At 52.7% G+C, this 26,368-nt stretch overlaps 7 protein-coding genes across 7 annotated transcripts; 6 read left to right on the top strand and 1 right to left on the bottom strand.

The window, feature by feature from the left end:
- Positions 1 to 3: 3 nt before the first annotated feature.
- veA (sexual development activator VeA) lies at positions 4 to 1,811 on the top strand (the record flags this gene model as incomplete). The annotated part of the gene is made up of 2 exons (XM_024839843.1): positions 4 to 151; positions 223 to 1,811. The coding sequence occupies 2 exons, from the start codon at positions 4 to 6 to the stop codon at positions 1,809 to 1,811; spliced, it is 1,737 nt and encodes a 578-aa protein (XP_024697401.1).
- A 1,019-nt stretch (positions 1,812 to 2,830) lies between these two features.
- On the top strand, positions 2,831 to 5,847 carry P168DRAFT_286881 (putative nuclear RNA binding protein). The gene has a single exon (XM_024836448.1). The coding sequence runs from the start codon at positions 3,237 to 3,239 to the stop codon at positions 5,544 to 5,546; it is 2,310 nt and encodes a 769-aa protein (XP_024697400.1). The 5' UTR covers positions 2,831 to 3,236; the 3' UTR covers positions 5,547 to 5,847.
- A 1,484-nt stretch (positions 5,848 to 7,331) lies between these two features.
- On the bottom strand, positions 7,332 to 9,654 carry P168DRAFT_286880 (putative G2/M phase checkpoint control protein Sum2). The gene is made up of 4 exons (XM_024836447.1): positions 9,502 to 9,654; positions 9,398 to 9,433; positions 9,035 to 9,275; positions 7,332 to 8,786 (listed from the first exon to the last, which is right to left on the bottom strand). Exons 1-4 carry the CDS (start codon positions 9,522 to 9,524, stop codon positions 7,401 to 7,403), a joined length of 1,686 nt encoding a protein of 561 aa, XP_024697399.1. The 5' UTR covers positions 9,525 to 9,654; the 3' UTR covers positions 7,332 to 7,400.
- Positions 9,655 to 9,808: 154 nt separating this feature from the next.
- P168DRAFT_247314 (WD40 repeat domain-containing protein) lies at positions 9,809 to 11,483 on the top strand. The gene is made up of 4 exons (XM_024834077.1): positions 9,809 to 10,023; positions 10,079 to 10,244; positions 10,328 to 10,993; positions 11,064 to 11,483. The coding sequence occupies exons 1-4, from the start codon at positions 9,983 to 9,985 to the stop codon at positions 11,316 to 11,318; spliced, it is 1,128 nt and encodes a 375-aa protein (XP_024697398.1). The 5' UTR covers positions 9,809 to 9,982; the 3' UTR covers positions 11,319 to 11,483.
- A 76-nt stretch (positions 11,484 to 11,559) lies between these two features.
- On the top strand, positions 11,560 to 14,632 carry P168DRAFT_247312 (thioredoxin domain-containing protein). Its single transcript, XM_024834076.1, has 2 exons — positions 11,560 to 13,617; positions 13,670 to 14,632. The coding sequence occupies exons 1-2, from the start codon at positions 11,895 to 11,897 to the stop codon at positions 14,302 to 14,304; spliced, it is 2,358 nt and encodes a 785-aa protein (XP_024697397.1). The 5' UTR covers positions 11,560 to 11,894; the 3' UTR covers positions 14,305 to 14,632.
- A 4,073-nt stretch (positions 14,633 to 18,705) lies between these two features.
- P168DRAFT_278356 (PR-1-like protein) lies at positions 18,706 to 19,784 on the top strand (the record flags this gene model as incomplete). Its single annotated transcript, XM_024835684.1, has 3 exons — positions 18,706 to 19,295; positions 19,368 to 19,654; positions 19,717 to 19,784. The coding sequence occupies 3 exons, from the start codon at positions 18,706 to 18,708 to the stop codon at positions 19,782 to 19,784; spliced, it is 945 nt and encodes a 314-aa protein (XP_024697396.1).
- Positions 19,785 to 21,941: 2,157 nt separating this feature from the next.
- Positions 21,942 to 24,611, top strand: P168DRAFT_314856 (choline/carnitine O-acyltransferase; the record flags this gene model as incomplete). Its single annotated transcript, XM_024839842.1, has 4 exons — positions 21,942 to 22,326; positions 22,394 to 22,423; positions 22,477 to 24,420; positions 24,484 to 24,611. 4 exons carry the CDS (start codon positions 21,942 to 21,944, stop codon positions 24,609 to 24,611), a joined length of 2,487 nt encoding a protein of 828 aa, XP_024697395.1.
- Positions 24,612 to 26,368: the final 1,757 nt, after the last annotated feature.

Raw genomic sequence — 26,368 nt, 5'->3', positions numbered from 1 at the left:
ACGATGGCAACCAGAGGTCCTATGCCGCCTCCGGGCCCTATCGGGGAGCACTGTGTCAGCCGGGTCACTCGCGGCGGCAAGTTGCTTACCTACCGACTGGTTGTGGTGCAAGAACCACACCGTGCAAGGGCTTGCGGTGCCGGTGCTAAATGTGCGCAACGACTTCTAAACTACCCCAGAGAAAGAGACTTTGACGAAGCTGACTGTCGTTCGTCCTAACAGCGTCTGCGGACCGTCGTCCTGTCGACCCGCCCCCGGTTGTCGAGCTGCGTATCTTCGAGTCGGACCCCCACGATGAGCACAACAAGACCGATATCACGTTCGCCTACAATGCCAATTTCTTCCTTTTTGCTACATTGGAGAGCGCACGCCCGGTGGCACACCCAAGGGTCGCCCCTCCTCCCCAGTCCTGTCCGGTATTGACGGGGGTGCCCGTAGCGGGAGTGGCTTATCTGGACCGTCCGCACCAGGCTGGGTATTTCATCTTCCCCGACCTATCGGTGCGGCACGAGGGTCACTACCACCTGAATTTCCATTTTTATGAGGAGACCAAAGATAGCAAAGATATGAGCGAGGGCGCCCCGGCGGGCCAAGTACCCGCCCCCAACCCCAGCACTATTCCGTCCAAGCCGGCCCCTCCCCAGTCCGCGCTTGACTTCCGGCTGGCCGTTCTCTCTCACCAGTTCAGCGTTTACAGCGCAAAGAAATTCCCCGGGCTCACCATGAGCACCTCTCTGAGCCGCGTCATCGCGGAGCAAGGCTGCCGGGTCCGGATTCGCCGTGACGTCCGGATGAGGCGCCGTGGCGATAAACGATCGGACGACTTTAACTACGAGGAGCAAGACGCCTATCGATCATCGGACCGATTTCCCTCGTCGGATGCCTACGCCCGGAACGCCGCGGATCGCGACCGCTCGGCCAGCATCAGTACGACCGACCTGTCGTACCCCTATGGCCCCGATGCGCAACGGCGGCAGTCGACCGCGGAGTATGGTTATCCGGCCGCCCAGCCTTATCAACGACCCATGCCCCCGGCCCCGGCACCCGGCGTACCGGGTCCGACCGCCGCCGTCGCCCCTGTTGCGGCCGCTCCGCCTCCACCCCAAGCGGCTGCTTCGCACCCGTCGTCACACCTTGCCTTCGGCTCGACGCAATCTCAGTATATGGCCCCCCAGCCACCCCAATCCGCTCCCGTTACGACCCCGTCCGCCACCTATTCTCCCCATCCGCCATCGTCTCATCACCGGACTCCTTCGACGGGTACCGAGTATGACTCGATGAGAGCCGCTCCCCCCTCGGAGCCCCGCCAGACTACGGGAGACGACCGGGAGCAATTTAGGCTGCCTCCGATTCACCTGGCGTTTCCCAAACCGTTGGATACGGTACCCGCGAATGAATCGCGGTCTTCTGATCCGAGTACTTATCGGCCTACGGCCCCGCCTGCGTCTCGTCCTCTGGCTCCTCCCTTGCATTCGCTTCCGCCTTTGAGGACCCTTGAGAGGTCACTCCCCGAGTTCCAGCCTCCCAGCGGGTTTGCGCAGAACCAATCTGCCGAGATGACTCCGACGAAGAAGACCCTGTGGGACACCGCGCCCACGTTGACCAAGCGGACGCACGCGGAGACGTTCGGTCACGATGATCGTCCATTGTACAATGGAATGCGGCCCGACACCGAATCGTACCCTGTGGGACAACGGAAAGCCTCGGAAGACAGCACCCGGGAGGCATTTCACCCCAGTCCTCGGGATGAAATGGAATATAAGCGAGCGAACGGGCGGATGGCCTCGAAGCCAACTCCTGCCATGCTGTAGCCCGTCGATCTTTGCTCACAGAACAAAGAAAGAAAAAGAAGCAATTATGAAAAAAAAAAAAGGAGGAAGAAAACAAGACGAAACAGAAAAAAACAATATCATTTTCTTCTCCGCGCTTCTTCATAGAACGGCGTCTGGGCATATTGTCCACTGGAGCTTTTTTTGTTGTGGTGGAAGATCTCTTTTGTTTGGTTTTTGTGGAGGTTGAATAGATTCGTTGGTGAATCAGGCCCCATGCATCCATCTTCATCATTCTTCTCTTCCCTGTCTCTCCTTTGATTCCCTTTATACTGTATTTTTTTTTTTTTTTTTTTTTTTTCATTTCTTTCTTTCCTTGTTGTATATGGTTTTTTTATGTGTTTCCTAGATATTCCCCCGGACTGTTCGTTTCATACTCCAGACGAGACTTTGATTACTGTGTTGTGTTACAGACACTGATTCTATTTTGGTTAATTTATCCTGCCCAGGGCAGATGAACTTCATTTCTTGTGTTCTTTTCTACGTCGCAATCCAGCGATTTGGAGCTGGATGAATCTATGGATACATCATGCCCTATGTAGCATCTTAAAATTCCCTACTTTGTGCTCTGCAAATCTTGCGGGCGCCACGTTTTCCTTTATAATACACAATGGGAATAGCTTGCCACACCACATAGCTTGCCACATACCAGATACACGACACGACAACATTGTCCGCTCAGACCACATGCGAGATAGTTAGATTTCTCTGCACATTCCAGCTCGTCAACTCTGGTACGTAAGTGGTTCCCCGTAAGATGAGCCCCCCTCTGGATCATTCCGTGGTGGGGCCATCAGAGGTGGGCCGGCAGTCACTGCACGATGGGGAGCAGAATGTGGTCCAAGACCCTCACTCGGGCCCTTCGATCGGTTCGTTCTCAAACACCTTGCATTCTTATTATAAGGCTAGGCGCAGGTCGGTCCAAACGCCAGATATCCCATCCCTCGGTCTGGAAGATGATTCAGATGGAGAGGATGGAATTATGAGAGCCTTCATATCAAGGACTGTCAAGAATGACGAACCGTTGGAACTGATGATGAAGGGAACAGGTGCAGACATGACTAAGGTGAGCTTGGCACATACTTGACTGGTCAGTTCCCGCACGCGGCAAAACAATAACAACAACAATAACAATAAACAACAACAACAACTGGCGGTCAAAATAGTCCACCGTCTGTCGATCATTTACTGGTCTTCTCCACCTGAGACAAAAACAAACACCCCCGCCCAGTGTTCAGGTGTTAATCCACTTGTCAAGAACCCTGATGCTATCTTAATGCTGTCTTCCCTCACTCTCCCATCTCCATCTCTATTCCCTCTCTCTCCCTTTCACTCCCAGATATCTAGTTGTAGACAGGCGTTGACGAAAGAAGAGAGGATAGGCTATCCAACCTCGTCATCGTAGAGATGACGCAGGGCGCGGAGGTTCGTGTCAATCTCTTTATTCCTTTCTTCCTCTGTCTCATCTCCCTTGCGCCCCTCCCTCCCGTTCAAACCAACTCACCCGTGCACCCTGACCTGCAGATGACACCCGCTCCAGCGAACGTCGACAACAACAAGTCTCCAACACCCTTTGAAGCAGCCCACCAGCTGCAGCAGACCCTCCTCCAATCAACCAGTGGCTGCTCCCCACCCCGCTCCCGCAAACACTCCCGCGCAAGCAGCACCGCAAGCGACAGATCCGACCTGTCAGGCGTCACAGGCCAATTCGACGACGCCGATGAGTTCGATTACCCCCCGGGGCCAGCCGGCTCACCGTATTCCAAACGCCGTCGCTCCAACGACTGGCCGCGCGGTCCAGAAGATCCTTCGTCATTATCATCTCGGAAGGAAAACACCAGCTACCTCTGGCCCTTCCATCACGGACGCACGACAGGCTCCCCGCGGGGGTCCGCGCGAAACCGCCATGCGGTTCCGGCGAGGGGTCGACGGTCCAGGTTCGTGGAAGCCCACATGAATGACAGCGTGAGCGAGAAACCTCCGAGTATCTACTTGCGTGATGGTAGACCTGCGCCTGGCGATGGGCCAAATGCGAACGGCCAACGTTCGTCCGGGATCTTCCGCTTCGGGAAAGCGATTGCGTCGGCGTTTAATCCGTTTGGTGCTTGGGGTAACGTTACTGAGATGTGGAGGGGTAGCTCGCCGGAGGCGAACCATGCTGTTGATGACCCTGTGGCGCAGGCGGAGAAGGCGTACGCGGAGTTGAAGAAGTCGGGGTATAAGGGGACGAATAAGGGGAGTTATCTTCAGGATATGAAACCGGGAGGGCCTGACGAACAGATGTGGAAGTCGAAATCAACGAGGGAGAAGACGGACTACAAACCGACTACAGGCTACCACTCGAGGCAGAACTCAGGCGACGGACACGAGTCCAATACTTCGATTCGAAGCTCTATCAAGGAACTTCGCAAGGCCAAGTCCTCCCTGGGGATCCCCACCATCAACGCGACGTCCATCTTCGGTTCACAGCGTCGTCGCTCCGACGACTCAGGGAACCCCGAAGTGCGACACCAGAAGTCGCGCAAGGAACTCCAAAAGCAAGCCAAGTTACTCAAACGCGTGAGCGATCTAGAAGTGAAACTCGGCAGAGCGCGTCGCGAGTTGCAGGATCTGATCGGGGAGGACGAAGTCTTCGAGACTATCTTCTGCCAGGACAGGGCTCATCACCGGAAATTCGTGCCGGGGGCGCTGCCTTCGCTTCCTTCGGAGCGACTCTTGCATGCTGCGGCTTCGTCGCCATCGGCGCCGTCTGCCGAGCTTGCTCGTTTGGCTGCGGTGTCGGAGAATGTCCAGCGACAGCTAGAGGAGTTGAAAGGCGATCCTGATTCGCCTGTTAAGTCCAAGAGTCAAGCTGCGCCTTTCACCCCGACATCTGCCTCCCACGAAAATCGCTTGCAGACTTCCTTAACGGCAGACAGCCCTCCATCTCGGAAACGAAAGTCCCCAGACCCAGCCTCCGTCCAAGCGAGAGAAGGCCAATCCACGCCCAGGAGAGTTACCGAGGAGCCCACCAGCACCCCAGCGCCCGACAGCACGCGCAAAGCCAAACTCCCGAAAATGATCATAGGCGACAGCCCGGGGTCCGTCGAGCGCAAGTGGCCGAAAGACCAGCCGAAAACCAACACACACCAACAAACCCCCAAAGAAGACCGAGGGACCAAAGAAGACAGAAGCAGACCACCCCTCCAACCCTCCGCCAGACGATCCCCCTCCTCCCGGCGGAAGGCATCCAACTCGCGCAACAGAACAGCAGCAGCAGGGGTGCCCTCCCTCCGCATGAAGAAGGGCCGCTCGAACCTCCGCTCTGCGAGCGCTAGCTCCGAAGCTCTCCCGCGCTTCTTCCCAGACGACGGCGATGACGGAGACAAGGAAAACCAGTACCAGTGCCAGCCCGGGGAATCAACGACCCCCAAGTCAGACGACGGCAACACCAACCCCAACGATGTGACAACACCAAGTCCCAGCCCGACGCCCAACAAACGCAAAGACCGCAGCGACACTACCTACAGCTACATCCCGCCTGTACCACCCCTGCCTAAGGACCTCGCTGCCACGGCCGCGAAGGTCGACCGACGGCTTGCAAAGGAGATAGGCCAGAAGAGGGTGCGCGGGAAGAAGACGCAGGGTGGGGTTGGCAATGGGAATGGGGGAGTTGTTGTGCATAATAAGGGGAGTCGGGAGGGGATGAATTTTCAGTGGCCGGATGATATTTTCTAGGAGAATTGTTTGATGGGCTTGGTGATATGGTTGGTTTGTGGTTTTGATTTTGACTGCAGGGTTATGATGTTGGATTTGAGGAGAGGAAGATGATGATGATGAGGTGGATGAAGAGCCTGCTTCACAGCTGCATACACCGTATACAGTGTACGGTGTCTTGTCAGCTTGAGCGGGAGGGTGGGAGTGAATATGTGTGTGTATGTGTGTGCCATTTCCTTTGTTATCACGATTCACGAAGCCACGACAATGTTTACCGCGACTATGTCTATGATTGATCAATCAGTTACCCAATGCCATGCCTATGCCTTATGCCTTGCAATGCGATGAATTCATATACAACCGTAGATCAATAGATAAGACGTGAGTCTAGTCTTGTCGAGGTCTCAAGCTGAGGCTAATGACTCCGTGATTGTGGTTGTATACATAAGCTGCATTCGTATCATAATCACATTGTCTACTGTCAACGGTCATCATAGTCGAGGATATGCAATGTATATAGATCTTTCTTGCTTATCCTCATTTATAGACCAGCTTTCCCTTGGATCGGTTAGGTTATAGAAAGCCAAGCCCAGCAGCCCACAGAATGGCAGTCGCATTTCCATGAGAACCAACACCAACGCCTCCTGTTTATCAAATACCCCGTCAGTGACTCGGACTCGATATACGGCAGAAGGAAGGACAACAAAAAAAAAAAAGACACAGAGAGAAGGGAAGACCTGCCAGCAATGCAACCCGGCGCACTCGTCACAAACGACGTCCACCTGCCCCTCCCCTCCCCCTACCCATCACCGCCAACCTCTCCAAATCCCACATCTCGCCCACCGGCATCCCGCACAATCGAGGGGCCGGGTGGGACCCACCTACCGAGGAACAGCCTGGACAGGAGGGAACGGAATGCGGATTGATGATGGATGTTGGCAGCTTTGGGGTTCAAGAAGGGTGGCTTGGTGGCACCATTGCCTGATCAGGTCATTCTTTCCTACTGGAGTACGTGCCCAGGTGTCCGTCCCTTGTTATTTCGTATCTTGTATGTCTGTCTTAAGCTTCGGAGGATTGTCCCGGCGTGATACATGTATCACCAATATATATCAAAGACCCGACAGAATGGGTTCGTCGCACTGATATAGGATACTTACAAGGCCAAAAGTGTCGTGATATCTTGTAGCCGAGTGGAATTCTCTTGTTGTTTGCAACAGGTTTACAAGTTTGATTCTAACAACTGTCCATCTCAGTTTACGTATTCATGTATCATTTGGTAGACCAATTGGCCTTCCTTTTTTTGTGGATTTTCATTCAGGGAATGATTTGCTGTATTATGGTACAGAAAGTGTATTCCGTCAGAGGCATTAGCTGACCTGGCCAGCAACATCACCCACCAAGGGTTGGGAATCGGGGAAAGGAGATAGATCGTAACTCGAATATCCGACCCAGAGAAGACCCATGCCACGGCATGGGTTAAGTTATGCATCCGAACGCGCAGCAGACAAATGTTATCATAATCCAGACATGATGCAAGGCGGCCATAACCAACCTATGCGTAAAGCAGAAGGACAAACGCCATAAAATTCGACACCACAGTAGAAGCCTTCCCAGAAGAGTTCACCAAGGCCACCGTAACCTGCTGATCCCAGGACATCGTGCATGGTACGCCCGAGTTAATAGCCGTAGGATACACCTTCAGACGCCGGGGATATTCCAGATAAAGCACATGGAAGTCATCCGACACTTCCATAACACAGGATAAAAAAGTCAAACGGTCGCTAAGTGGATCATGAATTAAAGATCAAAAAAGAAAAAAAAAAAAAAAAAATGGAAAGAAAAGAAGAAAAGGCCAAGCGTTTAGGTTGGACTGTATCAAGTTTGGGTAGGCACGCCGGTGGATTGCGAAGCATTTCGACCTCCGCGAATCCCACCGCGGCCACGCGAGTAGCCGCGACCATAACCACCCCGACCACGGCCGAAACCTCTGCCTCGTCCACGACCGCGGTAGCTGCTGCGGTACCCATCGACGCTACCTTGGCCGAAGGTTTCGATGTTTCGCTTCTCTTCCTCGCCGCGCCACTCGCGACCGCCATGTCGGGCGCCAGTCCCTTCTTCACGGTCACGAGCCTCGCTGGAGATGTTATCAAAGAAAGAGCTGGTCCGGTTGTAAATCTGGTAGCCATCCGCACTAGCACTGGTTGATTCGTCGTCACCCTCGGGCATTGGGTTCTCGGCTTCATGAATGGGGGAACCAGAGGCAATCGCTTCTTTAACCATGTCCTGTTTGTTGAACTTGGCGTTGGCCGTTTCAAAGTCATAGTCCGTCTTGGGGACCTCGAATTTCTTCGTCTGGCCCTGGTACTGGCCTCGACCGCGCCCGCCACGGTTCTGGTGGCCACCCCGTGAAACACGGTTAGACTCATAAGCTTTCATTTCGGCCATCTGCTTCGTCATTGCGTCGACAGCAGCGTCCCCAGGCGCGGACTTCTGAGCATTAGGCTGCGGAAGCTTCGCCATGGCGGCGGCGACAGCAGCCGTGGCCGCGCGAGTGGCCTCGGTAATTGCCGCTTGAGCTTGGCCCTGGGATACATTATTCCCGGGGGCACCAGCAGAAGGTTGGGCTACAGTGGGAACCGGCGGTTTGGCAGGGCCCGTTACCGGGATCGCGGGCTGTACACGGCCGCTCCTAGGTCCAGTGGGTGCTGTCCTAGGCACACCAAACCCACCGTGAGTGACGCCGGCGTGGGCCTGTGAAGCTTCTGATACGGGAGGTTTAGAGTCAACTGGGGGTGCCTGAGCACTCTGAGTGACTTGTGGTGTGGCCGCCGCAGGCGCCGGAGTGACATCCCGACTAGCAGGCTTACTAGATGGTCTTTCGCCAACCGGGAGCTCTGAAGTTGCCCTAGGCATGTTTACGGGACCTGCGCCAGGGACTCCTGGTCGCTGTGGCGGAGGTGTCTGGTGCGGGCCAGGAGGTCCGAGGGGCATTTGAGGTGGAGGAAACTGGCCCGGTCCTTGGGGGAATCCCTGACCAGGGGGAGGAAACCATCCCGGGGGAGCTCCATAAGGCATGTTGGGAAAACCTGGTCCAGGCGGGAATCCAGGTGCGCCAAATCTCTGTCCGTAAGGCGGATAGAAGCCTTGGAAAGGAGGCTGCGGAGGGTACCCAGGAGGAGCCGGGCGAGCTTGGTGGGGTGGTTGAGAGTGAGGGGGAGGCCCGGGGGGACCTTGAGGACCGGGTCCTGGACGCGACATGCTCTGTTCACACAATTAGCAAGTTATTCATGAAAAACAACATTGGCTGTGTGCAATAAAAATAAAAAGGCCCATGATCATATCAGAAGGAAGGCAACGGAAAATATCCACATAGTTTTGCGCAATTCAGAACAGGTCTGTGAGTTTACATCCGAATATATTTCATCATGTGATCATTCGTCCGACCGCGACATAGACGGTGGACTTGGGCAGGGAGAAAAAATTTTCACAGCAAAACGGGTTCAACTTACACCCAGGATAGCAGGATCATCAGGTACCTGAGGAGGTTCGGGCTTTGCCGGTTCCTTATCCTCAGCTACACTGATGTCCTTTACATCGCTGCCACGGAACACAATGTATTCGTAGACACTGGTAGATGGAGCAAGCTCTTCCGAAGGGTTGCCTCGGCGGCCTTCTGTCCCGAAGGAAACGACATTCTCCAGAGCTATTGTTGAAGCTTCAGGGTTGATCTCATGTAAGGTACCAACATAGCTGTGGAAGACTGGGTTAGCTATAGCTCAAGGATGAGAGCATTGAATGGGAGTAGGAAGGAAGAAGAAAAGCGAAGAGAAGAAAAAGATTTAAAAAGGAAAGCTAGAAAGTGGGAAGCTTACCGAATATCACTTTTGGAAATCAGGTTGAACCGCTGACTGCCAGGTGTTAACTCCAGCCGAGCCGCACAAACCCTGGTTCAAACCAGAGGGCAGAGAAGACTGACCCTATGAGATGGTTCATATCCATGCTGACGGGGGGAGTTGCGCGCCAATGCGCACAGAACAAAAAGAAAATAGGAAGAGAGAGAGAGAGAGAGAGAGGGTGAATGGAGGAATTTATAGGAGTGAGGGTGGTGGAGAGGGGAGGGGGAGGGGGGAAGAAACGCGTATGAGATGAAAAGAGAAGAGAAAAGAGAAGACGAGGTGAGAAGAAGGAAGAAGAAGAAATAGGTGGAAAGTCGGGAAAGGCGGTGGAGTCTTAGGGTGGGAAAAGGTCGGGCGCTACGGCGGGCTGGAGGAGCTCTGGGCGCAAATACTTCGATTCTTTCTGCCATCTTCGTCTGAACTGCGCGAGTGGGTGATTCGACTGGCATTATTGAGTCAATTTTGGTTTACATGGTGGGTATCGATTGTTCTTGAATTGTAGTTACAAACAGTCCCAGATTTATTGGTTGCGCGATCACCTCCATCCACGACAAGGCGAATATGGCTCAGTCATCCCACCGTGGCGATTTCTTCCAAACCACGTACGTCAGACCTCCCAGCAGCATCCCGTCATGTTTGCTAATTCCCCTCTTCTAGGACAGCTTTAGAGGACCAAAATCGCAAGGACACCAAGTCGTTGAATCCAGATGGATCGCCCATAAGGCTACAGAGTAAGATACTGGCTGTTCAGGCAGACCCGAAGAATGCGGGCGTCGTGTTTGTTGCCCAGAGCGGGGGAACGGTCCGGAAGATCATACTCGAAGTAGGTGCATGGTGTCCTTCTTTCTGGATACCTTGCTGGTACTGTAGCTAAGATAGCGCTCTGTGCGTCGCCCGTGACCGCAGACAGGGGAAATTGCCGCCGTCTTCAAAGGACCAACTGCGCCGGTTACGAGTCTCTGCTTCAGTCCCGATGGCCGATTGCTGTTTGCCGGTTGCTGGGACAAGACTATTTGGAGCTGGGAGGTGGCTACAGCACAACCGAAGTTAAGATATGAGGGCCACACCGACTTTGTGAGATCGGTCGTCAGTACACAGTTGAAAGGACAGGACGTCCTCGTCTCCGGCGGTGCGGACGCGCAGATCTTGGTTTTCGACATTACCAGCGGGCAGCGCTTGTCGGTCTTGAAGGGCCATGTCAAAGGAATTCAAGATCTCGCGGTGGATCCCATTTCTCTGGAATCCGAGAGCCCAGAATTGACCGTCTTCAGCGCGGGGAGTGACCGGGAAATCCGCCAGTTCGACATCGCCCATGGCAGCAAAGACCTTACTGGGACGGATGCCATTCTGGCTCACGACACCAACGTCTACAAGCTGTTTTTCGATCGGGACGGGGATTTATGGACTGCCTCGGCAGACAAGACCGCCAAGTGTCTTGCCCGAGAGGACAGCTGGAAGCCCAATCTGACGTTAACACACCCGGATTACGTCCGAGATGTCGTGGTGTGTGAACAGGGCGGCTGGGTCGTCACTGCCTGCAGAGATGAAGAAGTTCGAGTGTGGAATCGAGCCGTATGTACCCTGTTCCTATCCCTGTTCTGGCTTGCCACTTTCTCTGTGTTCTGACCGCCGCAACATCTAGACTGGAAAACTCCATCACACGTTCTCCGGGCACTTCGAAGAGGTAACGGGCCTAGTACTCTCGGGATGGACGATTGTCAGCGTCAGTATCGATGCGACGGTACGGCAGTGGTCCTTGAAACCGGATGATCTACAAAACGCAGTGGAAAAGGCCAAGAAGCCAACCGAAGAGGACGAGGAGACGCCGGAAAATTCGGGACCTAAGCTTACAGAAGAAGAAGAACGGGAGCTGGCCGAGCTCATGGGTGAAGACTGAATGGAGTGACATCATGGCGAAAGCCAGCCATAATGAGATACGTGGAATGTATAGGTTATATTTCTTGTTTATAGACACCAAACTAAAGATCATCCATGATAAAACATAATCGAGCTTCATGACAAGAACCGGTTAACGAGACGCTGTGTCGCCAGTGCCCCCCGTAAACGCGCCTCACGTGACCGTTGGTGCAGCCATGACGCACTGCCTGCGGGCGACGATCTCCCGGATGCGGGCCAGAGCGCAGAAGACGAAGCACATGGGCTGGGTTTCTTACAGAGGCGCTTGTCCAGTCTGATCTAGTTGATTCTCAATTTATCTCGCTCTCCTAATTTAGTCTTCGTGTGGAGTGTATAAATTGTTCTACGTGAACGTTCCAAAATTATTCGACGATCTCTGACTGGAGCCGCGGCTCCCTTGGGGCGATTTACCGCCAACTCTTATCGGTGCTTCGGACCCCTCCAACGCACTTCCGCCTACGGATACAATCGGGCAAGATCGTTCCCCCGCGCCAATACACACGTATCCCAACACTTACCCCCCGCCGCGTGGGTATCCATCGGTAATCCTTCCAGAATGTCGACATCGGCGGGCCTGCACGCGCAGTCCCACGATGCTGCCGCAGAGGCGGAGCCCAAGCTCGTTAACCGGCTGCGCGAGAGCCGATCGCCCTACGTGCGGGCGCACATGAACAACCCCGTCGCCTGGCAGCTCTGGGACGCGCAGGCTATTAATCTAGCCCGGCGTCAGAACCGACTGATCTTTCTCAGCATCGGGTACTCGGCGTGCCACTGGTGCCATGTTATGGAGAAGGAGTCGTTCATGTCCCAGGAGGTGGCGGCGATATTAAACGAGTCTTTCGTCCCGATCAAGATCGACCGCGAGGAGAGACCTGATATCGACGACGTATATATGAACTATGTCCAGGCCACTACCGGCTCGGGCGGATGGCCGCTGAACGTGTTCCTGACCCCGGACTTGGAGCCCGTGTTTGGCGGCACCTATTGGCCTGGACCGAATACGACCGCGCTGCATGGTCACGAGACGCTGACTCTGGTCGATATATTGGAAAAGCTCAGGGATGTGTGGCAGACCCAGCAGCAGCGGTGTAGGGAGAGTGCGAAGGAGATCACCAAGCAGCTCCGGGAATTTGCGGAAGAGGGGACGCATTCGTTCGAAGGCGACCGGGAGGTGGATGAGGATCTGGACATCGAGCTTCTCGAAGAAGCCTACCAGCATTTTGTGTCGCGATACGATCCCGTCTACGGTGGCTTCTCGGGGGCTCCGAAGTTTCCCACCCCCGCAAACCTCAGCTTCCTGCTCAACCTCAAAATTTACCCGAGTGCGGTGTCTGATGTGGTCGGAAAGGATGAATGTGAGACTGCGGCTGCTATGGCGGTCAATACACTCATCAATATGGCCCGGGGTGGTATCCGAGATCATATCGGCCATGGCTTCGCACGTTATAGTGTCACCCCAGACTGGAGCTTGCCTCACTTCGAGAAGATGCTCTACGACCAGGCGCAGCTCCTGGACGTCTACGTGGATGCATTCAAAATTACCCACAACCCCGAACTCCTGGGTGCAGTCTATGATCTAGCCACTTATCTGACGACGCCCCCGATCCAGTCACCGACGGGTGGGTTCCACTCGTCCGAAGATGCGGACAGTCTCCCGAGTCCCAACGATACAGAGAAGCGCGAAGGCGCTTTTTACGTGTGGACATTGAAGGAGTTAACGCAAGTTCTCGGTGCACGGGATGCGGGCGTATGTGCGCGTCACTGGGGCGTGCTGTCCGACGGCAACATCGCTCCCGAGAACGACCCCCATGACGAGTTCATGAACCAGAACGTGCTTTCTATCAATGTGACGCCGAGCAAGCTGGCTAGAGAGTTTGGCCTTGGAGAGGACGAAGTGGTTCGCATTATCCGGTCCGCGAAGCAAAAGCTCCGTGAGTATAGGGAAAGAACGCGGGTGCGTCCCGACTTGGACGACAAGATCATCGTTGCTTGGAACGGATTGGCCATTGGTGCGCTCGCCAAGTGCAGTACGCTACTTGAGAAGATCGAGAGCGAGAAAGCGCTGCAATACAGAGAGGCTGCGGTCAAGGCTGCAGGGTTTATCAAGGAAGCTCTCTTTGAAAAGAGCACCGGCCAGCTTTGGCGCATCTGGCGTGATGGCGACCGAGGAGACACGCCTGGGTTCGCCGATGACTACGCCTATCTGATCAGTGGGCTCTTGGAACTGTATGAGGCTACGTTTGACGACAGCCATTTGCAGTTTGCAGAACAGCTGCAGAGTATGTGACCCTCTTAACCAAGAGGCTCCCCAATACTAACTACTTGTATCAGAATATCTCAACCGCCATTTCCTTGCATATGCAGGTTCAACACCAGCAGGATATTACAGTACACCTTCAACCATGACAGCCGACATGCCGGGACCTCTTCTCCGCCTGAAGACCGGAACGGAGTCAGCGACGCCCTCATTCAACGGCGTGATCGCCCGCAACCTACTCCGTCTCGGAAACATCCTAGAAGACGACGTGTACCGGACACTCGCGCGGCAGACCTGCCATTCCTTCTCGGTAGAGATCCTCCAACACCCCTTCCTCTTCGTGGGCCTCCTCGACACCATCGTCGGATTAGAGGCCGGCACGCGCAGCGTCACGGGTGTCTTCACGACCACCCATCTGTCGCGGCCGCAGCCCCCAGAAGAATTGATCAAGCGATCCGACGAGCCACTCTCCGTGCGGGACATCCTCATCCAAAAAGTCCGAAGCCAAGCCGGACCGGGGACGTCGACCTCGACTGCAACCGCCTCGCTCGTCGACGTTCGCCCGTCGCACGTGGGCGATTTCGTAGGAAACCAGTCATTCTGGCTGAGGACACGGAACCCGCTGTTCAAGGACCTGTCACCGCCTGAGCCACCCAAGAACTACCTATTGGTCTGCGAGAGCGGCAGCTGCAGAATTGTCGATGTCTAAATCAGGGTAGATACATGCATTTCGGAGTTTTCCCCCCATCTAATCAACGCATGTATCGGTGGGATTGTGTGTCTCGTTTGCGCGCAAAAAGTGCACTTGGAGAGGAGTCCAAGCTGTGTATAGGCTTGGTCGACTGTTGTTTCGGATAGTCGGAGGCGTTCTGGGTACACCAGGCACCCGCATATTCGAAACCTGTCATAACGCTTTGTACTTGTCTTACTTGCCAAATCAAAATTGTTAGACACAGACATTCCGTGAAACAGCATCAAACAGACACAGTCAGACAACGTAGAGAGTAGACAGCGAAGAGCGACGTAGCCGTAAATCTACATCTAGATCCAAACTGTCCGAGTCCGACCCATGCTTCCACGATCTACAAAGTAATAACTATATCCATATTAAACCCTCGATCATGTTCATCCTCCGCACAGATCTCAATATCTAACTATATCTGGTATCTACCTAAGGCAAGGTTTAGCCACTAGCAAACAAACAAACAAATAAATAAATGATTATAGCGAAAACGCAAGGGTATGACAAAAGATCAAACGGTCCCTGCCTATGATATCACGCAGTTAGCCGCTCTGACGAGTCTAGTTGAGATCGAGATCGAGATTGAGATCGGAGAATATTTTACTGATTGGTATTTTTTATTTGTTCAAGGGGTTTATTTTTGTGTACTCTGTACGACGTACGGGGTTCTCCGTAGATCGAGTTTCACGGATGAATGCAGAGAGGGCGGTCTTGTCTCGCTGATTTAGGCGTTATCGCGGCTAGTTAGTTGGAGGTACTGTAGAATGTGAGTAACCTTGGATACTCTCAATGAAACATCTACTATCTTACTCTTTCCCATTCATCATAGTTAATAGTAAGGAAAAGCAATAAACATATCAAGTCATCCTATTACCTTCCCTAATCCCAGCCCACGAAACAAATAGATTAACCCGACCAAACCAGTGAAACCATCCGGATCCGCACGACGGTTTCTTCTCACCGACAGGGATACAGTATATTGTCCATCAACATACGAATAACTACCTAGCGAGCCCCAAACCGGACAGGACCTCATCCGAACTTCCGAGTCATGTATAATTACTTTAATTAACGGTCTGGAGTCGAAGGAGATTACCCGACGCGGTGGACAATATATTATGGTTGTGCTAGCGCGGTGGCTGAAACAGGTGCATACGGGGGGGGTGCTTTATGCACAGTGTTTGTACCACGGTAGCTATCCATTCAGGACTATTGTTGTTTCTGTCATCATAATTGTGGAGTGGGTTTGTTGCAGAGTGTCTTATCTGGACTAGTCGAGGTCGTATAGGCTTGATAGATACGAGGGGTAAATAGTACAAGGTAGTAGGTAGTTGATATGAGGGTGTGGCATCAACACCATTGGATTTAGGACAAACCTGACTAACTATAAGCTAGAATGACACATCAAAGTCAACGTGGTATCGCTTGTACCTGGTCAGGTACCTGACTCTCTTAGCGCCGTGAACATGTCAGAAGGAAACCCCTGACAACCAACCTGGTTGAACCAGACTGGGCGATTCTCCTGCAGAGCCAGACCAGACCAGATCCAGACCACCCAGATCTCATACTCACCGTCAATTCTCGTCTGAGCGTCCCGGTTCCATTCAAATGAGAGATGGAGTCAGGACAAGCCAGCTAAACTAGATTAAGCCAGACCAGACCACTCAGTGTGGACTGGGCATTGGCCGGTGGAATTGAATAAATTAAGTTCTGAACAAAAAATGCGCAATGACAATGGGCCAGCCAAGAGCGTTAGTGAGTCAGTTAGGTGAAAGAAATTTTGGTTTTATTTCCCCAGCCAAGGCTTCCTAAGGCTGGGCACGATCAGAATTCTTTCCGATATGTCTAGACCCCATGGCTGGAGGATGTGGAAGGATGGGCTAGAGCTCTTAGGCTCTTGCCTATGTGGTCTAAGAGTCAGTGGTAGGTGATAACGATTTGGAGACAAAAATTATCATATATACGGAGTACATGAAAGATAGAGAAAACAAAAAAACTAGAAAATAAAAAAAAAAAAGAAGAGAAAAAACAAACAAGACAGAGGAAGAAATCCGTCAACAAAGATAAATCTTTGTTTTTGTGGGATATCTCGATGAATCGAGTCAACCATGGATCCTACCAGGTAATCTCCGAGCCCTCACAGATCATGAATCGATGGTCCTCAATATGAAACATTAGTGGAGGACCAACAGAGTGAGCTGCCGAGTTGCCAAGTTTTGGTGGTTAATCATGGTTGCTCGTCCCTGCGCTGGTGCCCGTCCCCAGGAGCACAAAAGTGTCAAAAGAATCGAGCTTTTCTCTTGGCTGGCTGAAGTGGTCCGTTCAACGGTCCTGTGGTGGCAATGAAAGAAAGGAGAAGAAAGGGCCGGAAAATAAGATGGTCGGGTATTGTTGGGTATTGGGTTTGTTGTTTATTACCGACGTCAGCAGTAGTTTCCTGCTATCTCATGCTATAAATGATCATCATTATTATTACTATCGTTATATTACCTATGGTTACTACCATCGATTTCTTATTCTTTGTTCGTTCTATCCTTCGTATATCCTAAATTCTCCAAATTATCGAGACCAGACAATTTTGATTGATCTGACTGTGTCAAAATGACGAATATATCTGAAATTTCATGGGGCACAACAACCGAGTCTGTTCTCACTGATCGACAGATGTTCCCTGGTTAACCTTACTCCGTACTCCGTACCTGACCTAGTAGTTACCCCCATTTACGGAGCTCCCGCCCTGCACAGCAAGCCACCTGTCCCTCGATACACACTTTACCGCCTGGAGTAAGTGTCTTTCCTCGGGCGATACCTGCTGAAAATGAAATAAGAGGCAAATTGGTTTGCCACGTTCTCTTTCTTCATTTCTGAACAAAGCCGGATCTTTGATTTTAAGTTTCTATCTATGCATATTCTTTGTACCCGCTGGGTATTCTTCATGATATTTTTGTTATTATGATTTTTTGATACTTTTTCGACTGGATCTCCTTAGGGTTCATTGGCCCCAGAAACAAAAGGTAAAAAAGAGGTAAAAAATCCTTGGCACAGGAATGGTTACTGACAGGATGATGAATTGGGGCTTGAACCTTTGTTTGGAGATGATTCTCTTTGTTTAGTTCGGCGGTAAGAACTAGTTCTGGAGTATGGAGAAACCAGTACCTGAGGACAGGCCTTCATGGGTCATGACGGTGGGAAAAGTGGAGACGCGCCAGGGGTCGCAGGGTTCGAGCTGCCTGTTTCATTGGTTACAGACCCTCCAGTGCCTGAAACGGGGCGGCATGTGGATATCCCCATTCGGGTTAGACTCTGTCAGGGGTTATCATCATCAACCGCTGGCGAAAAAAAGTAGTCGAAATGATAAACAATTAGTATGTGTTCCTGTGGAGTGGCTGATAGACAAAGAGAACGCCGTTCTGGATTCCCCCAGGCGAGACATCCATTGTATCCTTTATATGATCCCAGAACCAAACTCAGCTGGGAAAGAATGCTTCGTGGCAGTCCACCAAGTAGAGTAATGTAGCCCTGTAGCCCAGTCTCCCGTAGTGATTTGTGGCATGTGCCACACGCGGTTGGGAGGTTCCTCTCCCCATTCAGGGGAGACTTTGATCCCCTCAGACCATTCCCATGGTACTTGAGACTGGTCTGAATGGAAAGAGGCATTCCGGCGTTCCCTGGTGGAGGTTTTCTTTTTCTGATGATGAGGATAATGGTCATCAATCTAAATAAAAGAAAAGATTAGCCGTCATAATTCCCTCGATCGAGCATCACACAGAGTACTATAAGTGAGGTTGGAGCTCCCTGGGCGCTGGATTAATTTGCCTTTTAATTAATGATCCCAGATCGCACGGCCCCACTGGGAAAACACGCCCACTGGAGACGCTCTCCCCTTTCCACTCAGCTCACCTCCCGCTCTCCATCGGTTTTACCTCACTCTCTCATTTACTATATTATCACTTACCCTTCCCCTTGTCTCTCTTTTATCCCCCTCCTCATCCCCACCGTTGAGCGTTCACTTTCGTTCCTCTCCCCAAACCGCCTTTGGTGCACTTTTTCCACTCTTTCAAAAAGTGCTCTTCAGGCTTGTCACTCTTTTTGTTTACCCACGGAAGTTCAAGGATCCCCCGGACTGCCCAATATTCCCCCCCCAATCGCACCCGTTAGTTCTATCGCAGTCGATCTGCTCGTCAGCCTTGAACGCCCTTCGCTCTTTGGTCCCGCCCGAAATTCGCTCTTTTGGATTTGATTGTTTGGTCGGATATACTTCCCGGTGAAGTCATTTCTTGATCGATCGCAGTTGACCTGTGGGAACACTTCTCGATATCGTCAAGGGACAAACGAAAATCCAGTCAATTACCAGGAACCGTAGGCCCCATGCGCTCTGTATATCTCTGGAGCGCCCTGTGCGCGGCGGTCGCCGTCAGCGCCGCTGAGAAGCGTGAGTACACCACCGAATGGACTGTTGTTACCGTGACGACTACTATCACGGCACCCCTGCCCCCTTCGACTCCCACCAATCCGCCAGTACCAGGACTCCAGGATCCGGACACTTCTTCTTCTTCTTCTTCAAGTACGCATGCTGAGACTCAGGAACCCCCCACAGCGGCACCTGCCCCCGTGGTGACGACTATCGTGGACCCCCCGCAACCGGCCCCAACGGACAACCAGCCTGCGCCGCCTCCCCCGACCGACAACCCGCAACCCCCCGCCGACGGCCAGGCCACCACTTGGACTTCTTCCTGGTCTAGCGAGTGGACTATCACCGGCGATGCCCCCCAGCCCACGACCATGTCGACCACGACCTCCGCCGATGAGGCCAAGCCGACCAATGACTACATGCAGCACGTGCTGTACAGCCACAACGTCCACCGGAGCAACCACTCGTCCAACTCCCTGGAGTGGGACTCCAAGTTGGAATCTAGCGCAGAAGTCCTCGCGAAGCGTTGCGTGTATAAGCACGACCCGTGAGTATCCGCGGTTCTCGACCGTGTGGGGTGCATGTTGGAGAGGCTGACTTTTGATTTTCCTTGGTATAGCGATATCAACGGCGGCGGATATGGTCAGAACATTGGTTACGGAGTCAAGTCGGATAAGGTCGCCGTCATGATCTCGAACCTGATGTACAACAACGAGATGGGTTTCTTCGAGAGTCTGTACGGCCAGGACAACCCAGACCAGTCCAACTTCCACGCCTGGGGCCATTTCACCCAGATTGTGTGGAAGGGCACGACTCATGTGGGTTGCTCCACGGTCGTGTGCCCGTCCCTTGGCAACGTTGATGGCTCGGACATGCCCTTCACGGTCTGCAATTACGGCCCTGCCGGTATGCTCCCGCCTCCGTCTCTAAGTTTTACCCAAGAGGCATGCGCTGACTATGATTATTAGGAAACTTCGATGGTGAATACGCCGCCAACGTCCTTCGTCCCCAGGGACACAAGATGTATTCCGCCTAACCACCCGAATCCTTTTTGTATTACCTTCGTTTCTCGCTTCAACGGTAGCAGGAGTTTTATCCCGCCTGGGGCATCGAAAACCGCCTAGTTCTTGAAGCAGCCATGATTCTTGCATGTGACTGTCCGGATGGAAATTAGGAATTTCATGGGGTTTTTGTGGTCCTTTTTTCCATGGACAGGAAGACCGCCACAGTCAGTCGTGCTTTGGGGCGGGGTGTAACTCTTGATATCGACCGTTTGCGATCTTTTTGGGAAGTCGAACGTCCGAAATTTGAATGGAGAATCTTTTTTCTGGCAATTGTCAGTCATTCGAAACACTTGTCTTTGTTTTAATTTGACTTCTTTGTGTCTAGTCTTGTCCTTTAATCTTCTTTTCTTGACCTCTGGCCTTTCGAGATTGCATCATCATGTTTGTCTCCCGTGCCCAACTTGCCAAGGCTTGCTCCGGGGTGCTTTTGGGGGAGGGGGATCACTAATATCCTCTTTCCCCACCATCTCCCACCCCGAACCACAACCCTACGCCTTTTGGGCATGACGTTATCCGGTCTTTGTTTGTGAATATTCATTCTTCTCTTGTCTTGGTATCCCAATGACACACCCGAATCGTTGGATCTCTCCTCTTTTTCTTCTTTACTCTTTCTTTTTGTCTAGCCTGTGACGTGGGTAAATTGGCGCCTGGAATAGACTACGATATGGATGACCAAACACTGATTGACGATCTCCCTTGGCCATGTTGTTTGTAGATAGTAACGATGTAATTACTGTTCAATTGATCGATGTAATTCCACGGTACTTTTGCAGTGCATCCATGGTTGTTGCCTCGGTATACCAATCTTGAGGCGAATTGCCCTACCGGTGATCAGGGTTGAGATGGAGACCACGTGACCTACCGTTCCCCCGCAAGCAGTTCATCCGATTCCCTTGGCCCTTCAGCGTTTCCACTGCGCCAAAGTCACAGTTACACTCGGTTTCCCTTCGCCCGAAACGTCATCAAGCCTTGACTAGTAAGTTTGACTTCTGCACACGTCGAGGACTGGGACTCTTGATTCTTTCTACCAAGGTAGTTTGCTCATTGCGCGTTTCGGATATTTGTAATAGAGAAAATATAATACACCTGGGTTTGGGGATGATTCGACTTGTATCAGGATCACTGACTTTATAGGTACTAGTCAAGTCTATAGAATTGGGACTACTACGGTGACCTCGATTACCCCAGTTGGTCACTGCGTCAAGTGAGAGAACCCGTCTGACCGGTGCAATTTGTCCATAGACTTGCATCCTTCTTGGATTTTTCTCCCGAGTTTCGGCCAGAAGTTTCTTTTATCTGTTCGTTACTTGACGTCCCCGCCTTCTGACATCATCTATTACTGCGGCGAGAACGGCATCCCATTGCTGTACAAAATCAATTAGCATCGGCCTGTTTGATGCTGGTGTCGTTGGCTTGGTGAAACATTACAATCTAGTTTCTACCGGGTTGATTTCTATACGTGACCCACTAGGACTATCGTTGCAACGGGCATCGTATCTCTTGGCAATCTGTCGCAACCTGCCTATACAGCCCGCACCAAGCTTCATCCATCCGTTTCTCCGACACCAATTCACATCATCCCGGTCTGGTCCTGAAAGCTGCGGAGGCTTATGCCCGTGTGAAAGTGATCCACTTGTGGCTCTACTGTATTAGCTGCAGGCTCTCTTATACTACCTACCAGCGATTCTTGCGTCTGGTGCATCGTATCAGCGCTCTACTGCTTGGTGAGTCCCCTCCACCTCGCCTCCCTTTCCTCCGTTGCCTGGCGCTATTTTCCCATTGTTCCGAAGCCACCCCCTCCACCCCGCGCTCTCATGTTCCCCCCGGGGCCCTGGTACCGCAAGGGCGGTCCTCTTGTTTCCCAGGAAAATACAAATATCATCTGGCCCTTCTCTCCCCGTCCGTTGGACCTCTTCACTTGACCTACTTCCCCCAAGCCCACTTACAAAAACCCACCCCGTGATCTATACCATACCTGTCATGCGATAATCTCTATGCCCTCCTACTGCACGCAAGATTGCCATTACTTCTACCGCACCGCCTTGCGCCTCTTATCTATCCCCACTCTACTTGCCTGTCGCTACGCTTGATATTCTCACTGCGCGGTCCGGATATTGCTTACTGACATCATGTCGTACTCCTCTATGGCAGTTCGCCATTTCACGTCCCCCAAACCACTCGCGGACACCATGGAGTCCGCTCGGTACCCGTCGCTGGAGCCGAAAATCACACCCACGTCTGTGGATGCAGGAGAGCAAGAGAATGCCACCCCGGTGGTGGGACCGAAGACAGGGTTGACATTTTCCCATCAAGACGCTTTACCCAAGCTGCCGATTCCCAGCTTGGAGGACACCTGCAAACGATACCTCGAGTCCCTCTCGGCGCTGCAGACGCCGAGGGAGCAGATAGAGTCCAAGGCGGCTGTACAGGATTTTCTCAAATCGGACGGTCCGGTGCTCCAGGAAAAACTCAAGAATTATGCTACGTCGAAGACAAGTTACATCGAACAGTTCTGTAAGTGCTCGACAGATGTATTTCCACCAATCAAGCGCGACATCATATCTAATAACTCGGACCATAGGGTACGACTCGTATCTGAACTGCGATAGCCGTAAGTTGCCTGATTCCTACTCAATTTATTACCTGTACTAACCGAAACCACAGCGGTTGTCCTGAACCTCAATCCCTTTTTCTTGCTGGAGGATGACCCGACCCCTGCAAGGAATAACCAAGTGACCCGGTCAGCGTCACTGGCCGTGTCAGCACTGGCCTTCGTCAGGGCGGTTCGTCGGGAGGAATTGCCGCCAGACAATGTCCGTGGGACGCCACTTTGCATGTACCAATACTCGCGATTGTTCGGAACCGCACGACTTCCGACAGAGAATGGGTGCATGATCAGCCAGGATCCTAATGCGAAGCATCTGGTCGTTCTGTGCCGAGGCCAGTTCTACTGGTTTGATGTTCTCGACGAGAACAACGATCTCATCATGAGTGAGAAGGATATCGCCTTGAATCTCCAAGTCATCATCAACGATGCGGAGCAGACTCCAATCCACGATGCGGCGAAGGGCGCCCTCGGCGTTCTTAGCACGGAGAACCGGAAAGTGTGGTCTGGAGTGCGAGACATCCTGACCAAGGACGAGGGATCGAACAACGCGGAGTGCCTGAACATCGTCGACACCGCTCTCTTCTGCCTTTGCCTGGATGACACCGAGCCCCAAAGCACGTCTGACCTGTGCGCCAACATGCTCTGCGGGACCAGCGAAGTGATCCGCGGGGTGCAGGTCGGCACCTGCACCAACCGGTGGTACGACAAGCTCCAGATCATCGTCTGCAAGAACGGCAGCGCGGGAATCAACTTCGAACACACCGGTGTTGACGGCCACACGGTCCTCCGGTTCGCCAGCGACCTCTACACGGACACCATCCTCCGTTTCGCCCAGACCATCAACGGCCAGGCTCCGAGTTTGTGGGCGACCAGCAGCCCCGACCCATCCAAGCGTGACCCCCGAAGCTTCGGCAACGTCAGCACCACCCCGCGCAAGCTCGAATGGGACATGGCGCCCGAGCTGATCATCGCACTGCGGTTCGCCGAGTCTCACCTCTCGGATCTCCTCAAGCAGCACGAATTCGAAGTTCTTGAATTCAACGGCTACGGCAAAAATTTCATCACGTCGATGGGCTTTTCGCCCGATGCCTTCGTGCAGATGGCATTCCAGGCCGCTTACTACGGCCTCTACGGCCGCATCGAGAACACATACGAGCCAGCCATGACGAAATTCTTCCTGCACGGTCGGACGGAGGCCATCCGCACGGTGACGAACGAATGCGTCGACTTCGTCAAGACCTTCTGGGGCGAGAACCCGCCGCAGGAGAAGGTGGACGCTCTCCGCAGAGCCACCGAGAAGCACACGGCCATGACCAAGGTGTGCTCCAAGGCGCAGGGCCACGATCGTCACTTATACGCACTCTACTGCGTATGGCAGCGGTCCTTCGAGGAGGCCCCCGCTTCGTCCGGCAACGACAGCGTCGAAGGAGGCAGCTCAACCTTCGGCTCCAGCCCCGTGGAGAACGGACTCGACTCGCCCAAATTCTCCCCCTCAATGTCCGAAGACGGCCTCTCCACCAACAGCTACGGTCTCCGCGCGATCCGCCCCGCACCACCTACCCCCGCCCTCTTCAGCGACCCCGGCTGGGACAAAATCAACAGCACGATCCTCTCCACCTCCAACTGCGGCAATCCCTGCCTGCGGCACTTCGGCTTCGGCCCCACTTCCGCCGACGGCTTCGGCATCGGCTACATCATCAAAGACGAGTCGATCTCCATCTGCGCGTCTTCCAAACACCGCCAGACTGCTCGTCTGATGTACACGCTCGAGTCCTACCTCTTCGAGATCCGCAAACTCCTCCGCACGACGAACCGCGAGGCGACGAGCCCGCGCACCAGCCGCGCGCGCGAGACCGAGGCCCTCGCCGAACGACTCCAGCAGAACGAGAGTCACCACCGTCGGGGGCGAATCGTCCGGGGGGATCCGGGTCAGATTCATCGTGGGGCGGAGACGCCTACGACTGATAGTGGCGAGGTTGACGATGATGGCATGGGTGGATGTAAGTGCTTTCCTCTTCTTATCATGTTCGTATATATGGAAAAAGATACTAATAGTGAAACAGACGGCTTCTTCGACGCAGGCATGCTCCTCCACGCGCTCAAGGGCGTCAGCGCAGATCGGGAACGCGCAGCCGAAAGACCCGAACGACGGCGGTTTGTGGGAAAGAAGTTGCGGTTGAATGATTACTGAGTTGGGGTTTGTTATTACGAGTTGGTTATGGTGTGTTGGTATATGACGCGGCACGGATATATGCATTTCGATACCATTATGATTGGGTTTTAGCTGAATTTTATATATTTGAGTTTTTATTTCTGGGTTTGTAGGTTTGGGAGCTTTCATATACATACCCTACATGGACAAGGGAAAGCAAGAGCGTTGTTATTGTCGACCTGGCACTGCCAAGCAACGCAGATTCATGCTCTGCCCCCATCTATATCTCCAATGATTACGAAATAGAGATAGATCCCCACAGAAAGAACTAATCCAGATCCTTGACATGAAAGATAGATCATATATATCTATACCACTGGTCGCCCTTGACCCTTGACTCGGGCTAATATCAACTTTGCCCGTTGTTTGATGGCGCGATATGACACCGACGCTGATGCTGATGCCGGGTAGCTGGAGCGGGACTATCGCCTGCATGAAATTCTGTCCATTCTGTGCCGCGTTGCTTCTCGACATGTCTCCTTTTCTCTGTCGGTCTTGCCTCATACTCACCTGTCTAGGGTCTCGTGCATTGCGCGCCATTCTTTGAGTTTTACACTTGCGCTGGACGCGAATGCTAATGTACGTGAGGATGATGCTTTTACGCCGTTATCTTCTACGTCCCTTTGCCGTGAGTGTTATTTGCCGCCAATTGAGGTAGGTTGACGGAGAAGAAGAAGAGGAAGTAAGGGGGGGGGGGGAGGTTTATACTCAGAACGTGACTTATCCAGGCCCTCAGGTTTTCTATATTCCGTAGAGGTCTCGTGCCTCCACCGCCAGAGGTTCGATAGGATGTAGTATAGCTAACCTCCCTGACATATAAGGTATGCTTTCAATAAGTAGCAAGCCCTTGCCACTCAGCTACAAGAGGTATCTTACCTCCATTGGCTTTCGTAGCTTACCCTATATCTAATGCGACATCATGTAACAATGATCAACGTGCGAACGCGATACACACAACAGAATGAAGAATTGACAAGTCAATCCAATCAATACCTAAGATAGTGATATGAAATCCCATAACGATAATCTCCAGGCAGATACAATTGGCCGACATGCGTTCATGCCCATCTGATCATATTGCCCATACATCAGCAGTTCTGATATCAACTTCAACCAATGTATGCCGTCTGTCGATCCCGAACGAGTTTTCCTTGCATGGCTCGTACATGGAGCGCCAGTGCGCCACCCGTGTGTGCCCAACTGCTTTTCATGGTTGGGGCCTACTGGTTTATCGAGTACCGACATCCCTCTGGAGAGCAAGGTAAGCTTGGTCAAATCGTCGAGATCAGGCATACATGGCGAACCCCCACAAATCAAACCAACACACCCAAGCCGTTAAAATGCAGGTGAACAGTCTAGCGATGCAGCTCTACCCCATACTGGCGCACGTGCATACTGACTACCTACCTACGTCCTCGAGAGTGGCGTGCGAGTACGGCAGCTTCTTTGCAGCAAGCCTCATGCATGGTGATAGACGGCTTTGCTGGATTGGGTTAGTATAGCTTATAGACTGTTGGTTCTACTGAGTTGTTTAGTGAGTTTGCCAAGGCATTGGTCTGTCATAGGAGGGTTTTTATTTCCCTCTTGCCCTTCCCCACTTTACATGGTTTGATTTATTTTGTTTGGTTTCTTTGAGTTTGGGTGTTGTTGGGGGTGGGTTCGTGAGTATAGCAGGAGGTGTGTGGGGGTTTGTTATGATGTATGTTGGTGTTTGGAGGAAGGCTACAGCTAAGTAG

The sequence above is a fragment of the Aspergillus campestris genome (assembly GCF_002847485.1).
Source record: "Aspergillus campestris IBT 28561 chromosome Unknown P168scaffold_1, whole genome shotgun sequence".
Taxonomy (NCBI): domain Eukaryota; kingdom Fungi; phylum Ascomycota; class Eurotiomycetes; order Eurotiales; family Aspergillaceae; genus Aspergillus; species Aspergillus campestris.
The sequence above is the reverse complement of the archived record's forward strand: the minus strand, read 5'-3'. Positions and strand labels throughout refer to the sequence as shown.